At 43.5% G+C, this 26,269-nt stretch overlaps 1 protein-coding gene across 1 annotated transcript in view; it reads left to right on the plus strand.

Annotated features, from left to right (window-relative positions):
* arhgap39 (Rho GTPase activating protein 39) overlaps positions 1 to 26,269 on the plus strand; it is an 84,734-nt gene that overhangs the window by 34,420 nt on the left and 24,045 nt on the right. Inside the window, exon 2 of the mRNA XM_019268001.2 lies at positions 18,544 to 18,966. Coding sequence (XP_019123546.1) covers positions 18,544 to 18,966 — 423 coding nt within the window. The remainder of the gene's footprint in view (positions 1 to 18,543; positions 18,967 to 26,269) is intronic.

The raw sequence follows: 26,269 nt of genomic DNA on the forward strand, positions 1-26,269 counted from the left end.
ATATATACACACATATATATATATATACACACATATATATATAAATACACACAGTGGGTCAGGATCTCCGCTGTCAGCTGCAGAATTTAAGGAATCCACTGAGGAGATTCTTCTGTTTGTATTGGCACACTGGGAAGTTTCTCCTTTGTCTGAGCAGCTCGAACGTCGACAAATGCTAAAAGGTTGAAAGCAGTGTTTGAGGGACAGGTTTGCAGCCGCCACGCCAGCATTCCCCAGAACCAGACCTGGCAGAAAACAAATCCATCCTCCCCCCACACACACGCTTATTCCAACACATCTACACAAATGCTAATCGCACACATGGCTGCAGATGCCTGAGGCCAATGAATGTCCCTCCTCCATTGTCTTCCGTGTCACTCGTGCCTTTCTGTCCCTGATCCTGCTGCCTGCTTCATTCATCTGCAAACACCAGTTGCCTTCCCACCCCCACCCCCTCCATCTGCATTCTTATCCCCTCTCTCACCTCGTGTCTCCACCGGCCTCTCCTTGCTCAGTCATCCAACCCTCCATCCCTCTCCTCTGTCCTTCTCTTCATCACTCACAGGGATGCCCTCTTCGTCCCCGTCGCCTTCCCCACCTGGTTCACTGGAGGTCTATTAAGCAAACTGATGGTGGATTTAAAGTGTGTGTTTGTGTGCACGTTGCAGCAAAATTTCATCTACTTCCATCGACTCTCTCTGTATGCCGGTTGACGCCATTAAGATGTCTGACTGAGCCCAAGAGGGCGCTTACTCATCTAGACTTGATCGCTGAGCAGCACCTTAGCATCTGTGTGTTACCTGTTGAGACCAGGGGGCGGTACAGAGATACTTTACATCACATCGAAGGCATGCATGTTCGTATGCACTGACACACTGACAAGTTCTCTGCTTCTAGCAAGTTTTTTTGTGAGCACGGTTTGCAAGCAAACTCCAAATAGAACACTTCCTACGTACAGGGGGCTGTTTCATATTCAAGTTCTTCGGCCGGCGTTGTCCCAGAGTGTCAGTTTGTCTGATTAGTTTCACTGTTTAAATGGATGCTTGAGCAGTGAATCAATATAGTACAGGAGGGGCGGGGCGGCGCCCTTAATGTCCCACACGACACTGATCAGTCGGGTGGTTGCAGTGTATCACAGTGCAATTATGCCTTCAACACCTGAATGACTGACTGTAAACATATTCTCCTTCCAATTAAAGATGATTGTAGCGTCACTACTCTTTGTGAAATACAATACTTCTGTGTCATAACTGATGAACCTGGTGAGGTCTGCCTCATCCTTCTGCACCAAAGCAGTACAGCTGATGACAACTGCTCAGCACAATTAATTAACTATTGAAATTTGATACAATACTAATATTAAAAAAATTATACTCAATACCTTTTTTATGGAAGCCCCAACTGGTCATACATTCATAAATTTTATTTCCTCTTGATAACGAGTTAATATCATTTGTTTTCTTGAGATCACGAATTATTTATGTCGTCATGTCGAAATAACAAATGTAGTTTGTCTCGATAACGGGGTCATTTTCTTGAGATCTTGAGATAATAACATAATTAATTTGAGATCTCAAGATAGTGAATCAAACGTGACAGGTCTGAGATTTCCATCACACGTGACGTCATGTGAACTGACGCTGACTGATGGATGTGGCATTCTTGATCGATATACTCCTGCTCCTCTGACATCGCTACACTGAATAATGTTTCCCGCAGTGATTTAATACACTAGACTATCCTTTTGAATTATTGACAGCTTGTATTAATCATGTCAAGAAATCAAAGTCTTGATATGTCGAGATCTCAATCACATTATACCGTTATCGTAGGATAACGTTTGTTATTTCAAGATAATGACATTAAATAACGCTTAGGACTTCCGTACTTTTTCAATACCACAGCAGCAAAAAGTCCAACCAGGTGTGTTCACTGTTCACTGCTGCATAGAGAGTTTTTTTTTTAAATAACTGAATATATAATTGGCGCAGATCTTAATCATTTTAGACATGAAAGTATAAATACTTTTGACAACCCTGCAGCAGACAATGGAACTGACGTAGGTCAATAGAACGATGCTGTTGCAAGAAGCCGACGTTTCTAGATGGTGTTTGCTAAGCTGGAGGTTTGTGCGATCCCATCAGGTTGGTCTGCCTTCAAGCCTCTCCGCTGCCAAGACTAAAATACCTTCAGTTGTCCCCGGGAGAGGCGGGACAGCAGGCGGCGGGACTGTGCTGAAAGCTCCTGGCTGCTGATAAGCTGGACTGTGGACAGGCAGGTAGAGCAGAGAGGGGGATTAAGATATAGAGGATGGAGAGTAAAGAGGCAGTTTGTCTGAGACAGTGGCAAACATGTGAGGTTTCCAGGTTCTCAGATGAGAGAACGCACTGCTTTTCTCCTCTTTAATATTTAGTTTGTTGAATATTTTTTAGGCTTTGGGACTGTTGGACTGCTCCAACATCATCTTCTACATCCAAGACACAAACTATTCCAAGTTCATTATTCGACCTGCTGCAGGATGCAACCTGAGTGATTAAGCGATGGAGTGGATGTTCCTTGTGAATGGAGAGAAGGTGAGGGGAAAAGGATAGATGAAGAAGAACAAAGGCCGAGACAGAGAGGAGACATCTGATAGGGCGGCAGATGCTCGGTCAGCCGTCTGCCTTGTAAAGCATCGATTGGGGCCACTTGTGCTGCACAGGCCGGGCGGTGTGGCTTGTCAGTGGAGCCACATACCTGCTGTAAGCGGGTCTCCTGAGCGGCTGTCAGAATCACTGCTGTGTGCAGCCCCAGGAGAGCCTCTGTCTGCTACTTCACCTGCCGACACTTCCTCCGCGCGCATCACTTTATAGAGCCGTGAATTCATTCGGGCTTCCAGAAGTTAAAGTCCTGCATGCACAGTGTGAGGTGACGGGACAGTACAAAAGACTGATCCGCAGTAAATCCTTCCATATTTTCTGCTCTGTCCATTTGCTGCAGTGAGTTACAGCGGATTCCCACTTCCTATGTGCGCATTGATAAATAAATTCATTTTAACGCAAAGGCAGTGGTTGGCTTTTATGAAACTGGAGGTGTGGACAACGCAACTAGTGTTACCAATGATTCCATATCATTCTTCTAAAAGTATGTTTACAGCATTTTTTTGGGGTCTGGGAATAATTTGGAGACTTTGTGTGAACAAAGTAAAATTAGATTTGATTCCATTTGATTTTATATAGCAAACGTTGAACACTACAGAGGAACGGGAGTTCAGGATCTCTTCTAGAGCAACACACAAGGTTTAATCTGTTTGAGGAAGAGCTGCAGACACTTCTTCTACGGCGGCACGGTGGTTCAGTGGTTAGCACTGTCACTTCACAGCGAGAAGGTTCCAACCCTGCATGGTTTTCTCTTTGGGTACTTCGGCTTCCTCCCACAGTCCAAAGACATGCACAGGTCGGTTAGTGACTCCAAATTGGAGGTGTGAATGTGAGTGGCGAATTGTCCAGGGTGTACCTCGCCTCTCGCCCTAAGTCAGCTGGGATAGACTCCAGCCCCACATTGACAGAGATGAAGATAAGCAGTTACAGAAGATGGATGGACACAGAGGACTGTGATGGTTCATCACAGCAGCTCAGAGCTGTTTGTAAGATCTGTACATAACGTTATGTCAGTGCTATCTCAAACTGTCTACGTGCATTGACTTGAAGGGGCCCTGTGGGGGTTTTCTTGCAGTCAAAATTAAGTTTTACTTTCAGTGCTGCTGTGTAGAACTCATCGTGCGAATCTAACAAACGTGTTGAGTGCCTCGATCACTTTAGCAGCGTTGTTTCCATCCGTATTTACTTTCTTCCTCATGTCACGGCGTTGCTGCCACCTGTTGATCAGTGAAATAGTGACAGCACTGGTAGGAGACCATGTCGCATTACCAACATGAACTTTTGCGACTCTTGCAAAAGCACTGCTGCTACAGGGAACCTAAAAGGTTATCGTTTACACACTTAATGTTTCCATTTGTAGTAAAGCAGTTCTGTTCTACAGTTACAGACTCGTAAGATCTCCTTAGTTCAGGTATTGGAGTTTGTTATTAGGAGAGAAAAAGTCTCATGGGTTCGTCGCTCATACAGTGTGAGATTAAGAGAGTCTCACTGGCTCGTCACTTCATATAAAAATATCGATTACAACAGCAGAACAGAGAAAAAAGTTGTAGCACAACACCACCAAACAACTGCTTTACAGCAAAGATGGAGTCAGGGCTTGGATCACGCCTAACGTGGTGTGGTTGGGTATCATTGGGCAGCTGGAGACAGGTGTTGAGGTTAATCCTGTCTCCCTGCGTGCCTCTATAAGCCTCTTCTCCTGGCTCTTCTTCACTGTCTGGATGGAGCACGCACACACAACACAACACAACACAACACAACACAACACACAACACTCTCTCTCTCTCTCTCTCTCTCTCTCTTTCTCTCTCTCTCTCTATCTCGCAGATTACACTATTTAATCTTGATTAAAATCAGAGACGCAGGCTGCCGAACGCTGCCGAGCGGAGCAGAAAAAAGATGAAGGGACGGAGGAGGAGAAGGGCAAAAAAAGACAAACCTCTGCAGCCGAACGCAAAGACTGCAGGAGCACAGAGAGGGGCTAAAAGTCAGCTAAAAGGTGTTACCTGATATGTTCACCTATAGTTTTTATTATTTGTTGGCATTTTGTTGCTGCATACACTGTATAGACAGTGTGTTAGCAGTAGTCTACATTTAAGTCAGTATGTAAGGATATGTTACTGCTATGTCCTCTGTACTGCTAGGTAAAGAAATTCAATACTTTTTATGTGTTTTTTATGTGTGTTTGTACTACTAAATAGTAAAAATACTACTATACTAGAAGTATAGTAGGAACTGAACTAAGGAATGCTATGAAACCTGGCTCTAGATGGAGTTCTGGTTCTGTCTGAATAAAAACAACACAGATTTCCAACGTCAGTTCTTCTGTTGGGGCTGAGGAAGCTGGGGTCATGGTCATGCAGGTCTTGTATTTCTTACAGTTTACCACATGCTGAATAAGTTGTTCTGCCTACAGGCAACCCTCAGTCCAATCTTCATCCTCAGCTTGTGTACACATACCAGCATACAGAGTTCTCAGCAGGCTAACAGTGAATTGCCATGAACAGGCTGAAAGTGAATATTCTGAAATGTCTTCCTGCCGTACCAGCCGTACCAGCCCAGCAGTGAATCTCTTCGCGCGTTCTGCCTGAAAGTCTTCTTGGTTAGGTTTACGCACCAAAACTACTTGATTAGATTTAGGAGGGAAACAAAGAGCCCTGAATGCAAACTTCTCCACGTGCCTGGAGCTTAGCAGGACCAGCCCCTTTAAATACAAAAGTCTAAGTCCCCGACTTAGGCCACATTCAGAAAGGATCAGGCGCTACGGGGCAGTGTGGCGGTGCAGGACTGCTGGGAGTGTGTCTGTACTGAATGTTAGCCACTGTGAAACAATCAATTTTTATTTCACTGATTAACCAGCTTCATCAAGGCCAGCGCTCGCTCACTCTTATTCACTGTCTGTGTCTCCACCAAAGCTCTCCCATCGGACACAAACCAAATTAAACTTCTTTGTGTCACTATTTTTCAGCGTAAATTGTGAGCCAGACTGAGATTTAGAGCCCGGGTACATGAAATAAACAAAGCCGGAACACAACAGGTAGAGTATCAGTATTAGTCCATGAATCTCACTCAGTTTCAGAGACATTTCAGGCTGACACTGGGCTGTTTGATCAGTCGATCGTCTGATTGGCGGCCGCAACATGATGTCGTATTACGTTTTTTCCAAAAAATTGGACCTGGCTCTACTTCTCCGCTGTAGGTCGCTGCATTTTTTTGGCGGACACACCTGCGGGAAAACAGACGATCTCCGCTCAAATGACTGGAAAAACCTGCATTTTCACCACAGTGCCAAATCCTGTCTGAACAAAGCCTAACTGAGTGACTTGATGAAGCTGCACCGCTGGTCAGCCGAGTGTTGGAGTTTTCTCACTAGCTGTTATCTCTTTCAAAATGAAAGAATGTTAATTATGTAAGACAACATTAAACAACATGTTGTCTACATGCATTTCTAACATTTTTTCACTCAAACACATCTTAACCATGTCATGTGATCTGCTCTTTCATAACACGTCCAGAACAAATAATACTGGACCGCTACGGAAAATTATAGAAGAACATTTAATATCCAGGAATTCAAGTTGCAGACGCTTCCACTGACTGTTTTGGTGTCATTTAGCTACAGTATAGCACACTGACCATACAAGATGCAGGAGTATATGTTTTCCACCTTGTCTTGTCTTTTTTTTTTTGTACAGTAGTCTTTACCCATGCAGTCCTGGAACATTGTCCCAGACTTGTCCCAGAATATTTCTGCTCATGTTGGATGCTGTCGGTGTGTTCAAGACTCTGCACAGCCATAATGAGCTGGGCCTGTGGCCAAGAGACACAGAGGAGCCCAAACTGAACACTGCAGAGGTCCCAGGAGACGGACTAGCACTTTCACTTTTATACTGACCGGACATGTTTATGGAGCTCATTGAATGAGAGATGCCGGATGTATGTATCGTTGAATCATTTTCAAATGTGATGTGTGAAGGTGCACCAACTGGATGATCAGATGTTCAGTGCAAACTATCACATTTGAAGTATCTCTGTGTAAAGGCTAAAGACTGTAACGTCCTGGCCGTCTTCATCTGCCTGATCATGTGTCAGTATGTATAAGACTGCAGAGTTTGGTGCCGTTATCCGTCCTGGCAGATGAGATGAGGAGCCCGAGCCTCCAGCAGACTCCAGCAGATAATCAGATTGAGGAAATCATATCAGCGGAACAGATTTACTGTAAGTCTTGTATTGTGTTTGAAACTATATGGTGCTGGGACATCGAAAGCAGACAAGGTCATTATTTATCTCCTTTCCCAGCAGATGATTTATACGTCCATTAATATGGTTTCATTTTGCCAGCTGGTGTTTTATAAACATTGTCGCAAATGACAGTCGCTGTTGAGCTGAACACCATCCTGTACGGTGAATGTACCGCCAGTTAGTGTCAGCATATATTTCATTATATTATCTATTAGCAGCTGGCTGGTTGATCAAACCCTGGCTTCGAATCATAAACACAGACCTCAGTACAAGAAACTTTTAGTCTTTAAATGCTCTCTGTGTAACATTCAGAAAACACAAATTACCAAATTTTATTTTGTTTCCCAGATTTTATTTTTATTGGATCCATAACAATAACTAGCTCGCCCTTTGCAAATCACCCCATCAGCCAACACCACAAAGCAACCAACGCCAGGCCCGCGTTACACAGCCAGGCCACAGGCAGCCACAACCGGAGCTTAGCTCCTGTCAGTTACCTAGTTACTAGTTAGTCCAGGCCTTGCATTGTTCCTAGCTTGGGAAAGCAATTCTTTTTTCCACCATCGCTTTGTATTGTTACATCATTTGTTGTTGGCTAGAATCAACGTGTTAGTATCATCGATAAAGTTAGTAAAGCTATAGATGGATGATTTCCTAAGTAAATTGTTGTCAATATTAGAATTTATTTCAGTCCTGTAATCACATTAAAATGTACATTTTGCTCGAGTCAAAGCTATATGGAAATGTGAAATGTGCAATCTCTGCGCTGCAGTGATGGAGCTGCACTTTAGCTTTATCAAAGTATATAGTTAAAAGATGCTGAGTTGGAAGACAACTTTAATGATTTTACTGAGAGGGACATTTAATACACTAAAGGTCTGTCCCTGCTAAGATGCATGGACGCTTACCAACTGCATTTGGAAAATTGGCTGACAGAAGACAAGCGTCATTATTTGCAGTAAATCTATTTTCATGCAGGGGAAAACTAGTTTATATGCAGGCCATCAAACTACCAACTGGACTATGTTCTCATGAGTTCGTGAACACTCTCATTATGTTCAGACATTCATCAATGTGACCATGGAGCGTGGTGGGTCAGTAAGCTCGTATGATGACGTGGCTTTCATTGAAACCACTTTGGAACTCTCTCAAGAACCCGAGTCTGAGAGACCCTGGATGTCATGAGAACATCAAACTGTGTGTTTGGGATTCTTATATTGAATATTGGCTGCGGTTTCGGATGAACTCATTGTGTTTTTACACTCCGGGTCAGAATAATAGAAGCGTGTTTTCAGTCCTGTCAGTCTGGTGTTTTTCCTCTGGTAGTTTGGACAGCACGGTGACTCGGTGGTTAGCTCAGTCGCCTTGCAGTAAGACGGCCGTGGATTTGAATCTAGAGCTGGATGGCTGGAGCCTTTCTGTGTTGGAGTTTGCATGTACACTTCTGGTGCTCCAATTTCAGTCCCAAAACACACAGCTTACGTGAAGAGTCCAGAGGTTTGAATGCAAGCGTGAGTGGTTGTCTTACCTATTACCTCATTTAGATACTTCATACTGGGCTGATTGCAAAGCTATCCAATATCAAAACAGCCAAATGCAGCCGAGAAGCATTAGAGACGGATTAAATCCACCTCTCAAGATCCTCAAACCACCTCAGGGGGTTTCCTCAAACTGTTCCCGGAGACATGACTACGATATGCGATATGAGTATGGGTGTGTCATGAGGCAGATCCACTTTCATCCATCATATGTGGACCCCACTGTCTGCCAGGGTCATCACTAACATAATCTGAGTAGAGAAGGTAGAGAGCACCATATAACTGGAAGGTCTCTGGTTCAAGCAGCACATGTTGACTGGACTCCTCCACATGATCTCTGAGGAAATGAGCTCAGTGACGACAAATTCTTTGCCTGAGGAGAGAGGGAGAGGAGCTTCTCTGATCTGAGTGGAATGCAGATCACCATCCTTTGTTCTTATCTCTTTCCCCCCACATGATGGTAAAAGGAAGGAATATTAATGTGCATGTACACATGCACATGCAGGATAATAGTGTGTGTGTGTGCGTGTGTGTTATTTCCTTAGAGGCCCTAGTGTTGCTGATCATCCTCCCCCTGAACAAGGTAGAGGTGTTCCCCTGTTGATTATTCCTTTTCATTTGCATAATAAATGGTTATTCATTTCTTCTTTTGCAGCAGTCCTGTTCTTTGTATGGAATCTAAATGAGAGCAGGAGGTTGTCTGTTATCTGAGAGGTGAGCGCTGTCAGGCAACAGGTGCCGCCTGACATGCAGTATGCAGTTTATAGAGACCCATAGGTTTCCAAAGTGTTTTGGCCGCCGCCATGTTGGCTGTGCTGCTTCTTCCGCATTCCATTTTTGTGTACCAGGCTGTAAACATGTTTATTTCTGCTGTGAAGTTGGACATTTTAACATGGGGACTTATGGAGACTGACTCACTTCTGTAGCCAACCTACTGGCTGCTCAAGGAATTACAGTTTTTAGCACTTCGGCTACTGTAGAAACTTGTAGGTTCACCGTGGTGGACCTGACACAGCGGACCTTTTTAAAAAGTCATCCTGGATGCTTTTAGGGGAGATGAAGGTAGCTTAGCGGCAAGCTGTGAACATTTCCCCTAAAACAAACTGAAAGTGGTGCAGCAGCTGTCACAACGAGAAAGATATTTTGGGATGCAGGTTTGTCTTAATGAGAGGTGACAAAGTGTGTGTGTGTGTGTGTGTGTGTGTGTGTTGTAGTAAAAGGTGTTAATCACTCATGTGACTACGATAACAGACTGTTACTACTTCAGAAGTGAAATGAACATGAAAACAGACAGTGTTGTCCTGACAGCTCCAACAGTGTGTGTGTGTGTGTGTGTCGTGGCGTACTGATTTGAAGTGTGTTTCAGCGATAAAAGCTGTGATGTGCTGCTTCCTGGTCTCGTGGCGATGATTGCTCGTTTTGTGCGGTGAGTGTAGTTTGGTTTCGGCATGCTGAATGTGCACATAATGAGTTTTTAAAAATCCACCCATCTTCATCAGCTGCACACTACATCATACCTCCTTCATGTATTTCATTTGACTTCATAAAACATAAGACTGGAGAGGAGGGCACGCCTTTGAGAAATAGATTGACCACATTGGCCTCATGCCAAAGGACGATGTTTATGACAGTGTGTGTAGACGCATGTAAATCATGTCGGCATGTACATTTGCATGAAGTGTTCTGAGGCCACACTGATTTATGGAAAAAGTCATAAACCTGACAGCTGGTGTTTCCTGCTAAACTAATTCATATCTTAATTATCAACGGTAGATTTGTGCAAAGCCCTGCTGGGCTGTAGTTAACAGGTGTTGGTGTCTGTGCCTGTGCATGAGGCTAACATGCCACTGGCTGGGAAGGTGGAGGAGGATTTAAGAGGGAAGGAGCAGCAGAGGATGTAGGTCAGACGGAGTGAAGGTGTGTGAGAGGACTTTGAGTGTAATCTATTATTACTCCTGCAGCTACACCTGAAGACACACATTGCTGTTGTCAGGCGATAACACTATTTGTTTGAACTGTCAGCTTTTCCGGCGCTATAAAGAACACTAAGATGAGCCTGTAAATATTCTCATTTAAACTGATGATGTCCTGCTCTTACTTCCTTTTTTAGCATTTCACTTAATTTGACAGTGGTGGCAGAGAGACAGGCAGAGAGACAGGCAGAGAGACAGGCAGAGAGACAGGCGAGGCAGAGGAGAGGGAGGAGATGACATGCAGTGAAGGGTCTGGATCAGACTCTCGGGCTGCAGCGGTGTGAGCTCAGCCTTGATGCGTGGTCACCCCAAAAGTCCTTTAAGAGATTGTTTCAGAGTTTATCTGAAGGCATGAACATTTTGAAATATGAATGAACACATGAAAATGAAATGAATTACATTAAATCACATGGTAAATAATCCAGCATTGCTCTAAACCTTACTCCAAAACCTCACCGGGCAATTCTCTGACACGTTGCGATCTGTTCTCTGCACAACTTCAAACCAAAGAGGCAATCTCCGTGTCTGGGGAAATGAAGCCAATGTGGAAGTGCCAAAAACTGTAATGCCTCGAGCGTCCACTTGAGGCTGGCTACCAAGCATTTCAGTCTTTATAATCCCCCGTATTAAAATGTCCAACTTCACAGCAGAAACATTGCGGTGGCCAGCGCCTCGGAATGACGTCATGCATACGCTGTACATTCTTTTTGTTGTCATTGTTGAAGCTTCCAAAAAGCTGAGCCTTTTGCCCACCACTCTTTACTTACTTGCCCAGATTTGGTTTCATCGGTTCATGTGTTTCTAAATATGTAAATATGCTGCGTAGTTAAATTGTTTCCCTTTTGGCTGAGGTTTGCATGAGGTATTTTATTTTGAAAATCAACTGGACTCTTGCCACTTCTATGTCTAGCATCTGTCAAAAGATTGAACAGGGTGGTGCAGAGCTGACACCCGCTTCTGGGAAGCTTCTGAAATGGACCACGGCGGTTCGGTTGAGGTTTGACATTAGATCGGTTGCAGACCGCATGGAACATGTTGTTGCATCCATGCCCGGTGAAATGTAGCCGTTATTTTCACAGCAGACATTTTGTCATATACATTATAATAAGAGGAGAAATACAAGTGTAATTCATTACATTAAAATTGACTGCATTCCATTTAGGTGAGCCGGTTCCATGCTCCTGGTCCTGTGCATGCATCGTTCATTTCAATGTTGAGATGAACGCCTGTGCATTTCATCAGTCGACTATTTTTGAACAGAAATTCTGTTTTAACGGTTCAATGAACTTGTTCTTTATAAAATAAGATAAGAAGGCGGCTGTGGCTCCGGTGGTAGAGCAGGTCGTCTTGTAATCAGTTATATCGTTATTTGTGTCATTGAGCAAGATACTGAACCCCTTCCAGTGGCTGTGACGTCAGTGTGTGAATGTGTGTGTATGGGTGAGTTTGGATGAGAGCAGCCAGCACTCCGTTTCAAAGCTTTTCTGAGTAGTTGAGGTAAAAAAATCTTTTTTAGCACTTCTCTATCCCCAAAGACCCCCACTCCTCCTCTTGTCTCTCTGTCCTTGCCCAGGACCCTCATCCTATTCATACCTTATAAAAGTGTTGTCAGACTGCTCACTGGTCTCCCAGCAACAGGGCTGCAGTGATGTCGGGAGGAGAAATGCCCTGGCAGGAGTGAAGTGCACGCTGTGCAGACTGACCTTTTCAAGAGGAGGGGTAGAGGAGCGGCCAGCACTGCCAGGGTCGGGGCTGCTCTTCCTGTTGTGAATGTTACTTTATTACAGTGGAGGTCTCACAGCGGGTCCAACTAATTGTAATCTCTGATGTCTGTTCTTCCTACAAGGACGAGATGAGTTCAATTCAATTAAATTAACCTGAATTAAATGTAACTTTTTTTTTTCTTTTACTAGTATAACAGGACGTAATCACTTTATTCATGGGTAGGGTTAATAGCCTTTCCCCCTAATTAACCCATAATTTGCTGCATAATTATGTCACAATGCACAGTGCTTCATTCAGTTGTGTTGGACAAAGTGCTCCAGATTTGGTTTGGAAACATTCTCCACAGTGGTTTTCTCCGGGAAAGCTCTCTCCCGGGATTGATCTAACTGCTCCGAACCAACTAGCTGTGAAAACTGTTGAGTTGGAGATTTGATTTTCTCAGAGTTCATCCAGGCTGAAGCAGTGTGTGTACACACACACACACACACACACACACACACACACAGAGCTCTGAGTCAAAGTATTACCCGAATAGAACATAGCATGCGTGCACCCAGGCTGGGCTCTCTATTAGAGAAGGCTCAAGCCAACACTGAACACCGTGGTACAGATGTCCGATCTGCGGGAGATCACGATCATCAGATCAGATTAGAGAAAGGGGGGAGCGGCTGGGGGTGCAGTTTGCAGCGGTGGTGTGGATGATTTCATCTAACTAAGATGGTAAACCTATTGGTTTATCTACGGTGTGTTGTTTGTGCATTATTTACTTTGGTTTTTTTTTTTGTTTGTTTTTTACTTTTTAAATGACAGGCTACAGAAATTAGTTTGACATGGGAGCTCAAACTGTGTTTGGAGCTTTAATTTGGTTGTTCTTTGCTTCGCATCAGGTGTTTTCACAAGATATCATCTTGATCACACTTAATTATAGTCATAACATTTTATTACTGGCATACTTTGGTATTCTACCAGCTGATTTCACTCCACCATCTAACCTCAGACATCAAATCCGTATAAGATGACACCAAGCAGAGGAAAATGTTATGTTATGGTTTACAATCAATCACATTATAAGATACCTGTCAGCCTCCCTGTATGATGACTGACAGATGTTGAGGTGATGATGATGATGACATAGTGTTAGCTTATTGGCTGTCTTAAAGCTGTAACATTATCGCCTCTGCAACTTTACATCATCCCCGATGTCATGTCATCTACATCTCCTTTTTCAGTCATATCCCACAGACATTTAAATGTCAGCCTGTCACATATGTGTCACAATATCTAGTGGGGTATCTAAATTAACACACTAACCTGTGAAGCCTGGCTGTGTGTGTACAGTTTGTGTGCTTACAGGATCAGTCCATCTGAATTTGTTTAATCGATGCAGAAATTAGTTGGCAGCTGACAACCACACAACACTGATGGGACTGGTCAAGACATTTTTTTAAAAATATATATTTTTTTGATTGTTGAACTTTACCAGTGCTAACAAATTGTATTCAAACTCCAGTTGAGAATCTGGAGCTTTATCCACAGAGGCTAACTTTGTTGAGCAGTTGGGCGGTGTCTGAAATATGAACATTAATACATAAATAGTGTTTAATCAAAGCAGCATGTTTGCACACTTCACTGCCCGCAATTATTTCTGTTACACAAAATAAAAAGCCTTGTGTTTGTGCACCCCTGTGATAAAGTGTGTGCTAACAGTGGTACAAAGCCCATCTCTGCTGGCACAGGGAGGAGGGTCGCCAGCTAAACTGGGTCATTTGGAACACCAACACATCAACCAATTATGGCCAATTAATCCTACTATCTCCGCTCTGGATCTCTCTATTTAACTGGCCTGTTCTGCTCCACTTGACAAGCATTCACTCTGACAACTGATGTACCATTTCTTTTCTCTCTCTCTCTCTCTCTCTCTCTCTCTCTCTCTCTCTCTCACACTCTCACACACTCACACACACACACACACACACACACACACACAGTAGATAGCAATAACCAATGGTTGCCCCAGTGCTCGACCAGGCTCTGCAGCCCAAAAAGCAGAGTTGATTCACAGTGGCAGAGGACTCTAAAGAGTGACGGAAAAGTCTGGAATCACAAGGAAACTGCCAGAAAAACTAAAAACATGAACTTTTGACAAATGCTTGTCATAAGTTCAGTCCCAGATATTGATCTATTCTTCTTTGACCTACCGTACTCACCAATGTTTCCCCTGACTTTATACTCTCTTACCTGTCTGTGCTCTCCTATTATCACAATTTGTCAAACCCATTTTAAAGACACCTAATCTTGAACCACTCACCCTCAGCGATTACTGTCCTAGTTCTAAAATATCTTTCTCATCAAAGGTGTTGGAGAAAGTTATTACCTATATGAGCGCTAAGAGTATTTTCAGTAACTATCTGTCTGGCTTTAGAGCTCTACATAGACTGAGACAGCCATAATTAAGGATGATAAATGACTTATTTCTTGCTGCGGACAAATGTGTGAAAGTTCCATTCTGATCCTGCTGGACTTGAGAACAGCCTTTGATACAGCAGACCATGTCAACCTTCTACAGTGCTTTGAAGTTGGTACAAGAGCAGATGCTCTTAACTTACTCAAGTAGCTGTAGCTCTTGTGGTGTTCCTCAAGGGCCTATCTTAGGTCCATTACTGTTCTTCAGTTGTCTCTGTTTATATGCTGCCATTGGACCAGACAACCCCTCCAGGGGATGCGCATTGACCGTCTGTTTCCTTTCTGTCAGACGCTTGAGGCAGGTGCATCAGTCACTGGGGCTGCGCTTGTTAGAGTGTTTTTGGGGGATCTCTACAAGAGCAACACAGAAATCCCCATGTCGGCTCTCACTACAGCAGACATGGGAAGAACCACAAGATGCCATTCTGCCTGTGGACGATGAGCTGCAATCATTACTAATCATAATGTACAGTGTCATTTTACAGTCTTTGACACAACTACAAGAAATTACGTTATTTATTACTGTTTATTGTATTTTATATTTTTGTGAAGCACATTGTAACATTAAGAAAAGTAGGGTGGTCTGACGCTTAATTGTTCATTATTTTATTAGTTGGTTTTTACATTCATGGTTGAAATAATGTAATGCAAAAAAGGCGTTTTGTTAGAAAGACCAATCATAATCCTGGCAGCCAAGGCGATGCAGAAACAGACACCAGACTACATGAGTTGGCAGTGGGTTCACAGGGTCCCTCAGTGCTACATCAGCTGTCAGGACTGTGGTCGATGCCAGGCCTGCTCCTCATCCAGAGGCGGAGGAGAGGATGTAGCCGTTAAGCTATACTGTCAGTACTGCTCAGGTGTGAGTGGATCATCAGACTCTGATGCGCCTCAGCCACACCTCAGTCACTGATTTGCCTTTGAAAGAAGCAGCTCAGCAGCTTAAGCTGTGCATTCAGAATGGATAGGTTGTCTGCAGCCCTCTCATTCATTTGAAAGGAGCCAGTCCCATAATGCATAGCTGCAAAGCAGCTCATCCACACTTCATCACTGTGGCTTTTCTGTCCTTGTTTTCCTGTAGGTAGCTAGCCATGTTTCGAGACATTGTCTCTGTTTTTAATCCTGACTACAAAGCTCTGATTATTTCTTCCTTCTCCAACAAACAAACCCCTTACTGTGGGAGGAAATCATATTTTTAGGGACAATTTTCAGTGGTGGATTAATCCACATTTGGTGCTCTGATTAGTATGATAATGAAGCAACATGTCCCAGTATACCAGTGTGGCTCATGATGTGTTTGTACTAGTTTTTAGACAACAATGCACAGAGGAAGAAGACGTGTCAGACTCTGGACACACACCGTACTTGTTAGTGACTACATTCATTGTTGGTTTTTGGATATTCTGCTTCTCGCTGCTCATGCTTGAGTTTGCGCCGGGACATTTTCCAAAGTCCTGCCAAACAACCACTGCTGAAGTCTTTGTCAGCATCACCTTGCCCACCACCACTGCTGCTGCTCCCGCCGCTGCTGCTGCTGTTGCATCTGCACCTCTGTTAAACTCGTTGATCATACATTCAGGCATCCACCCACGCTCTGCCTACTCATGTTATCGATTGACCTCTCACCAATCAGCTGCTCTACAGGCTTTGAGCACACGGCGGCATGAAGCCAGAGAACACGCAGCCTGTGTGGCTTGAAAATGTTTCATATGTTTGTTCATTAACTGTGTGTATTTGTGTGGGTGTGTGTGTGTGGCTGTGTTTTGGCACATCATTGTGTCTATGTTTTGCTGTGTGTGTGTGTGTGTGTGTGTGTGTGTGACTCATATTAAAGCCTGCCTTTCTCATTCTAGAATACAAACAGCTGCATTAGAGCTAAAGACATATGAGTGTGTGTATATATGTGTGTGTGTGTGTGCGTGCAGACGGTTATGTGCAGAGCGTTTCTGAGTCGGCTTCCATTTTATAATTCATAATACGTGGTAGCTGTGTTGTAATCCCTTTGCAGTTTTGTAACATTGGACTCCATTAACAGCCCGCTGTGCTCTTTCATCTTCTGTTGACTCGGTTGCTGAACACGACGTTTTTGTTCTGTCGTCATGTGTTGTAGAAACGTTACAGAGAGAGAGTTTTTTGGGTTTTTTTCCTGGGAAGAAGATTCAGTAGCACAGGAAGCGATGCATTTTATATTTTCAAGGGCATAAAGAGTTATATAAGAGCTGGAATGTTTACATGTCATGCCAGTATAGTAGAGTAGTATGTATAGTATATAGTACAGTACATACTGCACTTTGTCAGGAATCCAGTCCAATCATTATGAATAATTATCAGCTGGTCACTTCACCATCACAGTTACATCCACAATCTGACCATAGTGAAGAGATTTTCTATAACTGAAGGTAACAATCTCCACCAATGACATGAAATGGTACACACCTCCTGTCTCCAAACTCCAAACCTTGTTTTAAGTGCAGTGAATGAGAAACAGATCACATATGTTGAAGCAAACAAAGTTCACTTTCTCCTGATTTATCTAAAAAACGTTATTTTAGTAGTTTTCATGTTCTCCCCGTGTCTGTGTCGGTTCTCTCTGGGTACTTCGGCTTCCTCTCTTAGTCCAAAGACATGCACTATCCTTAAATCAGCTGGGATAGGGCTCCAGCTCCATCGTGGCCCCTGATAGGGATAAGAAGTTACAGAAAATGGCTGGACGTCATGTTAGTGTCTGAATGTTCAGAAAATATGTGGCCTGTGGAAAACAGATCCAGTATTTACTTCTGAATGATCGTGTCACGATCACAAGTCTGAAAGTGACAGATGTTCTTACTTAATGTACAGTGAGCTGTACTGGCACTTAACAAAAATGACTGCTAAGTAATGGTCCATAAACTGTGTCTGTCATAGAGTCTATACTGAATACATTGACAGAGATACACTGTATATACAATGGGAGTGAACTGAACTCAATAAATGTATAAACTCTAAAACTTGCAGAGGATATGCAGAGTTGTGTATTTTGATAGAAGGGTTTAAATTGATTGGCTCATTTTGACCCAAAAAATGAATCTTGGTGGAAAAAGTGAGCACTTGGTTCTCCTTCATTACCTATGCTGAGGTGCGTTTAGCAGGGAAACTTCTATATTTTCAACCCGGAGCTTCTTTTTTTTACCACCTGACAGGCTCAGACTGGTATTCTACGTGTCTGACATCATAACAAAAAGGATCCTACAGAGATGAACGTTTTGTTAAAGAGTAAGATCCTTTTTGTTTCACCTGAAGCGGTCATTACATCGCTCTGTTCTAAGCCAACAGACTGGTGAGTTCAAACTTACATGTTAAAACACCAAAGTCAAACAATAACACAAACAAAGGAAGCAACGGAGGCAGCTGTAGACCAGCAACTCTCGTGTTCCGTCATGTAAAACGAACAGAGAGCGACACGACGACTGCCCTGTGACCAGCAGAACAGACTGTGGTCGCACCAGGCAGCTTCTAGAGGGAATGTGTGGAACACTCCTGAAAAAGAGAGCTGCATAATAAATTATTATTATACATTCTAATTTTAATGGATGGAAACATTGTAAAACCCTGTTTGTTGTCTTTCTCTAATGCCTGTCAGTATGGGGTGGTGTACAGACATGCAGACATATGTCACTGACAAAGCAGCACTTCAGACTTTCTCCTACAATATTTTCTATTTTTATACGATAAGAGGTTGTTTGGGTCTCTTTATGCTCTTGTTTCCTGATTTTAGAAGAGAGAGATGCATAAATAAAATGTTCCTGCTTCTCTTTGAGGCTCTGAAGGCATGATGTTGCTGAAAATGTCAATCAAAAGTGCTCCGACTTCTTTTCCGAGTTGTTTTACGTGTTTGATGCTCTGCTCTGTTTCTGCTTCTGTTGTTGTTGTTGTGCCTGTACTCTGATCACACTAAAAGTCTCGCTCTGAACTCTGTCCCCGCAGGTTGGAGTGGGTGGAGATCATCGAGCCGCGCACGCGGGAGCGTATGTACGCCAACCTGCTGACGGGCGAGTGCGTGTGGGACCCTCCGCAGGGTGTCTGCATCAAGAGGACCGGTGACAACCAGTGGTGGGAGCTGTTTGATCCCAACACATCGCGCTTCTACTACTACAATGCCTCCACCCAGCGCACAGTGTGGCACCGGCCCCAGGCCTGCGACATCATCCCCCTGGCCAAGCTGCAGACTCTGAAGCAGCACACCGATGCCAACCCCCGTCCTGCAGGTGGAGGAGGTGGAGGAGGAGGAAGAGCGTCGGCTGACAACAGCCCGGGACGTAACAGCGGTGTCAGCCGAGAGGGAAGCACCTCCTCCTCCCTGGACCAGGAACTCTCTGATAAACAGGGCAACAGAGAGGAAGCAGACAGGTAAGAACACCTGACAAGGACGGGGAAACCCACCAAGCAGACAGAACCAGGTCATTATTTTACAGGTGTGAAGTCTGAAATATTAAAGATGAACTATACAGAACAGATCAACACATTCACACAAGTAGCACTGTCATTTTAAAAAACCAAAAAGTGAGGAAATAATCAGAACAAATAGATATTCAAATATTTATGGATATCATTAAAGAACTTGACAAGTGCACCCTGAAAGACGCTGATTGAGAAAAGTGTCCAATTCCGATTTTTTTCCAGCAAATTCCAAACAGACCAAAGGATGTCTTGTATTTAGAGGCCTTTACTCTGACGTGAAAGGAAAACCACGTATTATACTTGGCCACCAATATTGTCTGTAATAACTCACTCAAATAGCAGGGTGAGTGTCCAAGGAGAGTTATGTAAATAAACGTTACAAGTGTGCAGAGAAGGCCGTTCAACCAGAACACAGAGGACAGTGGTGTGTTCTGAAGCAGAGCGATAAAATGTGTGAAGCTTGTAACCTGTAAAAGGTTCAAGAGGCTGTGAAGTCTTTTTCTATGTCATCCTCTTGAGGTCCGCAAAGACTTGTGTCCAAACCATGTCGTTATATCAAAGATTCTTTCATTTCTGATTCGGGCATTAGATGAAGACTACTGATATGAAAAAATCTTCATCTGTACGTCATGTTAAAGGTCCAGTGTGTTTCCATCACTGTCCATTAAATAGGGGGATCTATCTGCAGAAGTGGAATACAATATTCATTAGTATGTTGATTAGTGTATAATCACCTGAAAATAAGAATCGTTATGTTTTTGTTACCTCAAAATGAAGCCCTTAGGTCAGAGATGTCCAAAGTACGGCCTGGGGGCCAATCACTGGTTTCACTGATTTCATGTGGCCCGAAGCTTCATTTTAAGAATATATTTTTTATGGCCTGCTAGGATTGTCAGATACTGTATTGCTGGAAGATTTGGCTTTTTTGGGCACGTGATTAACGTGCTGATGCACAGGCAGTGCATTGTGGGATTTGTAGTATTATGGTGGTGCGTGCGATATTCCGGCGGGCCAGCTCTATTAGTAAATAGATTTTATCATGCGGGCCAAACATAATTTATTCACGTGCAAGATGTGGCCCGCGGGTCTTGAGTTTGACACATGTGAGCTACGAAATCACTGCTCTTCTGGTTCTCTACTCTGGGTAACCCTGTATACTAGAGACAGGATGAGGAGCTGAATAATCACTAAACAGAAGAGGACTGTCACATTTCCTCCTGATGAAAACACAAGTTGGTTCAGTTTCTATGCCACCTGTAGTTTCCCTGTAAAGGTCTCAATTAGACGCTGTGTTTCTCCGTCCTTGTGTCACTTCCCCTTCATCTCGTTCTGTCTTATCACCCCATCCCCTCCTTTCTGTTTCCGTCACTGTCCATTAATTCCTGTCCTCTCTCACCTTCACAGCCTCTCGCCCCTCTCTCTCTCTCTTTTTCTCTCTCTGTCTCTCCCTCACCCTCAGCACCCCCCCCCCCCCCCCCCCCCCTCTCTGTCTAACAAGTCTTGGTTGCTGGTTTGCTGTAATCTGCTGCAGTCTGCAGTGATTGGTGGATATGCCTGGCTGGGGTCACAGTGTCCTGTAAATGTCTTTTTTACTCCAGCAAGAGGACACACACACACACACACACACACACACACACAGATTACAGTGTACCTTAGCTGTGTTCCAACCAGTTATTCACATTGTGTACACTCAGGAACAGCAAATCACTGCTCTTGGAGACAATTACAGACCGTCTGTGTGTCACTCGCTCGAACACAAGGACATGTAGGGTGACACAGATCTGTCAGACCTGTACGACCATTTCATTAACAACAATTTCGTCCTCTGGGGAGCATGAATTAACTCTCCCCTGAGGTCAGGGCTCACCAACATTTTTCAGTCACTACTTGAACACATATAGAACTCCCTGCAGGGGGTAGTGTGGCCCCTGTGGTCTTGCCTCAGTGGTGAGACAGCTCTGTTTTTTAAACCAGCACTTGTGTAGCTTCTCAACGAATCTCTGTGGTTTTGAGTTGACAGTGGTTTCACAGCCAGCCTGTCTGTTCTTTCAGAGATCAGCCTTATTTCACTCTTTACTGACTGCTTTGTGCTGATTAGTGTTAAGCCCCTTTATTGTGAAGTTAATGTTACAGAGCTGTAGTGAGGAAGGAAGTTAGAATAGAATAGAAATGGAAGTCTGGACACTGTTGGGTTGAAATTGGGAGGAAAAAGAAAGCATGACTCAGCACCTGTTTTTACATGAACAGTACAAGAGAAATGCCCCATGGTGCTCTGAATAATCTGGTACATTACTTTGTATCAGGATATGTCTGTGTGAAAGGGTTGATGTTATATGGATTTGTCTTTTAACTCAGCAGTCCCCAGCCACCGGCCCACAAAAAGAATTAATAAAAAAAAATATTTTATTCATCATCAGAGTTTGAAAGCTGTTTTATTTTGAAGAATAACCAGCTACATCCATCTGTGCTAATATAGCACGTTACCCCAAAAATGAAGCTCACAAGCTGACAAAAATGTGAAAAATACAAACGTCTTTAAAGAACTTCTTTGGAAAAAACAAAACAACACTAGCCTGGACATGAGGAACACACTTCGGGTGTCATTACCCCTCCATGGGAACTAGCTCAGGGCTCCCACTAGTTCAGATTAATGGTGACCTGTATTTTTTATGCACCTTGTATTTGTTTTCATGCTGGTCGTATCATTTTATTTTGTCATATTTATCCCCCACACCTTGTAGGCTGGTCTGTGAAAATACATGAAACTGGTCCATGACACAAAAAAGGTTGTTCTAATGGGACCGATGGTTTAACTGGTTGGCGGTTCACTCACATTTACCAGAGATCCAATGCAGTGTTGTCTCCATCAGAGGAGTTCTTACACTTTTAAACGCCTGATATTGCTCTATCACCAGACAGATTTGAGAAATGTATTCTAAATATATATTGTCTGTATATAATTGCACACTTTTGAAGCCTATATTTATTTATTGTATTTGTGTTTACATGAAGAGCTGAGTCTTGCTGTGGCTGGTTTGTGAGAAGCAGTGCATCTTCATGTCACATGTGCACTGTGTCAATGGGAGTTCAAGCACACGCGGTAGCTGACGACAGATGGCAACTTAAAGAACAGCGCCCACCGATGACGTCAGTTGCTTCATGTGTCCGACGTGGTGCTTGAGAGCAGCAGATCTGAACCTGCACACCCCCATCAACTCCAATATCATCTGCTCAAAATAAGTGGTGTGATATTCTCTCGTCATGCCGGTTCACCATCAGCATTCACTCGGAGCAGTTAGCAGTTTATTTAATGTGGAGGCTCGGATGGTCTCCGGAGGGTCTGAGTGCTGTTAAGGAGAGCGGGACAGGCAGTTTGTCTTAGACCACACAGCTTCCTCCGTGACAGATGGGAGCTATTGACCTCTACACAACTCCATCCCCACACGCACACACACACACACACACACCAAGGATCCTATTAAAAGTGGGAGGGAGAGAGGGATGGACAAAGTGAGAGAAAGAGGGCAGAGAAAGATGGAGAGGAGGATAGAGATCACGATGGAGAGGAGTGGACTGTCCTTCTGTCTTACACGGTGTCCGGGTCAGAATCGCTTCATTCATCTGTGCTAAATGCAGACAGAAAATTGACTTGGCAGCCAGCACAGAAACATACTGTACAATGTATGCACACTGTGTGTGTGTGTGTCTTTGCTCAGAGTAGATACAGACACACAAGCACCGATGACGAAGGTCACCCGATTTTTGTTCAACTTATTCTGCACGGGGAGAGCGAGCTCTGCGCTCGAGCTGCTGGTGCTCTCAAAGTGACCTTCCTGTTTAGGGATACTATATATTCATCTCCTGCTTGGCAATATTTCTGCAGCTTTGCAGCTCAAACTATCTATATAACCTCATTTACTGTCCACTGGCTGATGGGTAATTAAAGGGTACAGGCTTACCTCCATAGGTAGAGGTCCAGAAAACCTTTCCTCAACACATCTCCTGCGTCACACCGATCGGGGCCCTGTGTTGCTTTAAGATGGCACGACTCACCGTAGAGGTCAGAGGTCAGACTCCAGACATCTTGGTGCCCAGACAAGAGTCTCCATCTCCTGGCATGGATGTACAGAGGGTGGTTAAAAACTGCTCTGCACATCATCTCCAGAACAGCTTCATCCCACAGATGAGCTGAGCTCTGGCTGATACAGTTTATATTACATTTTGCGGCACTATTTTATGTCTTACATCAAATCTAATTTGATTTTCCTCCACTTAATGTTTCTGTATGCATATTTTTTTATTCATATCTGTAAGAGCGGTGTTGGAGGGAGTCTGAGATGTAAGAATCCAGAATTTACATTCACAGTTAGTCATTTACAGACATCCAAAGTGGCTTACAAAGAAGGGAAACAATCAAGGTACAGCGCAACAAGGACTTGTTAGTGTAGCAATAAGTCCTCACATAGAATCATGTAACAGTTCTAGAGTGGATAGATTTATCATGTCCAGATGTTGGCAGTGTTGGAGAGGAGGTACTCTCTGAGGAGCTGGAGGTCTTCAGGAGGTTTTTAAAGGTAGAGAGGGTAGGAGCCCTGATCTGGTAGGAGCCCGTCCACCAACAGGAAACAACGGACGAGAAAAGTTTTGATTGCCCCGAGTGTACGGGCGGCAGAGCCAGGTGTGGTTCATTGGAGGAGGGCAATGGTCAGGAAGTAACATTTACCTGTATAAGGTCATTCAAGTAGGTACGTGCAGAACCGAGAATACTTTGTAGGCGAGCATTAGAGATTTGAATTTAATGGGAGCAGCTACAGGTAGCCAGTGGAGCTCGATGAGCAGCGGGATAACTTGACCTTTTGGGTTGATTGAAAACCAGATGCACTGCCACGTTCTGGATCAAAAGGTTTTGCTGTGCAGGCTGGTATCCAGCTGCAACAGTGGCAAGCCATGAGAGGGCACAGACGCAGCCGGTCACAGCAGGTCTCTGAGACTTTAAAGATGTAGATACACAGACGACGGATCATTGCTCTACAAACATTGTAGCTGTTGATGCTCGAGTGTTACTGAACATTTTCTGGTGCTCCTCTTTCACATTAAAAGCATTCAGTTTTACAAAACACACTCTGTTTTTTTTATTTTTTATGGTGAAGCAGTTGCAGAGGTGGAGTGTATTTGTCAGACATTAATGCCAGTGGCTGTTGTTTGGAGAAGAAACAGACACAGTGATCCACGTTTTCGTTTTAAGGCAAACTAAATGCACGGTGCTATATGTGCCTCATGAAAAGCCAATAGCTATTTTATAAACAGATAACACCATTAATTCAACATCTTTTAGTGGTGTTACTGTAGCCATTGGCTTAGTTAATAAATACAAAAATTGAGGCTAAAACGTACAGTACATCCATTTCCAGGTCCAGATGCACAAAAATTGAAAATTAGCATAGTCAGTTCTCCCTCCTGCACCGAGACTCCTTTACCCGCCCTGTCTGAAAGGGGATCATTCATGGATGGCTCCAAGAAACTGGCCTTGAAGCTACTTTTGGTTTCAGACTTTTGATCCTGTATGTGTGCATGCATGTGTGTGTCCAGATGTATGTGTGCATGCATGTGTGTGTCCACATGTATGTGTGCATGTGTGACGTGTGGTGAGAGACCTACTGGCACAGCAGCAGACTGTCAGTCCAGATGGCTGGTAGATCTGCTCTCTCACATCCTTTATTGGATCTGGTTATATGTGAAGTGTCTACCAACTCTTTTAGGGTGTGTCTGTGTGTGTGTGTCTCTGTCACTCACACACACAGCAACACAAGGCAAGTGTGTGTGCTCTGGACCACATACTATTGTGTTGTAAAATAAATAGTAAAAAAAAAAAAGATCACTTTATCTTATAATAGCTTGTTGTTGAATGTATACGGGGGGGCCGTTTTTTTTTATCGGCGAGGGACTTGCAATTCATTTTTAAGCATGTTTGTTTCAGAATTTGTACACACACACACACACACACACACACACACACACATACACACACATACTGTACGTCCTGCCCTCTGTGATCACAGTCACTGTGTTTTAACTCAACCAAATACACAATGTACATGTGATATGATGACAACATCATCAGGCGTAAACAGAAATACAGGTGAGAGACAGCAGCTGTGCTGTGATTGGCTGAGAGAACTGTATAGACCTGCTCTATATGACGCGTGTCTATAGATGGATGGACGGATCACTTCTGATGTGATTTAAATCTTGAATGTAGTTTGATGTGTCTGTCCATGATTGTCCAGAGATGTCTGTGAGTGACCACATCAGCACAACCACAATTGATTTTTTGACTCTCAGATGTTGTCTGCTTATCGTACTGTGGGATGAGAGGATTGTTCTCTCTCTGTGCCTTCATACAGAAGCAGACTCAGTGAGGCTTGGAGCTGCATGTTTTGAAGCACTGGTTATACCTTCTGTCTCTATAACTGAAGAAAATGAGTCACTCTACGAATTATTTAGTTGAACTGTTTTTCAATGTTTGTGAATAAAAGGTGAGTTAGGATTTTTAAAATGAAATAGTGTGAAAGAACAGATGAAGTCCTTGGAGAAACTAGTATGAAACCAAGCTGTTCGACAACAAAGCAGGGCAGTAGTACTCTGTCCTGTCCCCATAGCAACACAAAATTCTGTTATATCACCTGCACTCCTCTGCACTGTCATTCACAAGTGTCTCCATGTAACAACCAAACATTCTCATTTTAGATGTCTGGCTTAATGTACAGATGTGTGTGTATATTAGATGTTTAAGAACTATTACATTCTATATATGTATGTTTCTATATTTTTGATTCAGTCATACACTAATACTTCACTGTAACAGTATGAAGAATATTGTTTGTTTTGTGTTGTTTAGTTCTTGTTCTTGAGTTGAATTTAGCTTGGTCGGACTCCAAAATTCTGCAGCTGATCGATCAAATCCTCCGTCACAAGATTTGAGGCATCAGCATCAATCCGTCATCATTTCTCAACCTACATCAACCTAGCCTCCTCATCTTATTTGGTGAATGATTTGAGTCATCAGCACACACTGAAGTTGCTGTATCAACACAAGCTGTCAGATGAAGGTGACTGACAGGAATGAGTCCTGAGTCGTCTGTAAACAAATCGAGTCATCAGGATCCATCCTCAAACGCCGTCAGTCACTCAAACTCGATGAGACAGAGCCAATCCAAATCTTTCTTTTCCTTTCTGTTAAGAAAGCTCAGCG

This window comes from Larimichthys crocea, chromosome XVII, assembly GCF_000972845.2.
Source record: "Larimichthys crocea isolate SSNF chromosome XVII, L_crocea_2.0, whole genome shotgun sequence".
Lineage (NCBI taxonomy): Eukaryota > Metazoa > Chordata > Actinopteri > Sciaenidae > Larimichthys > Larimichthys crocea.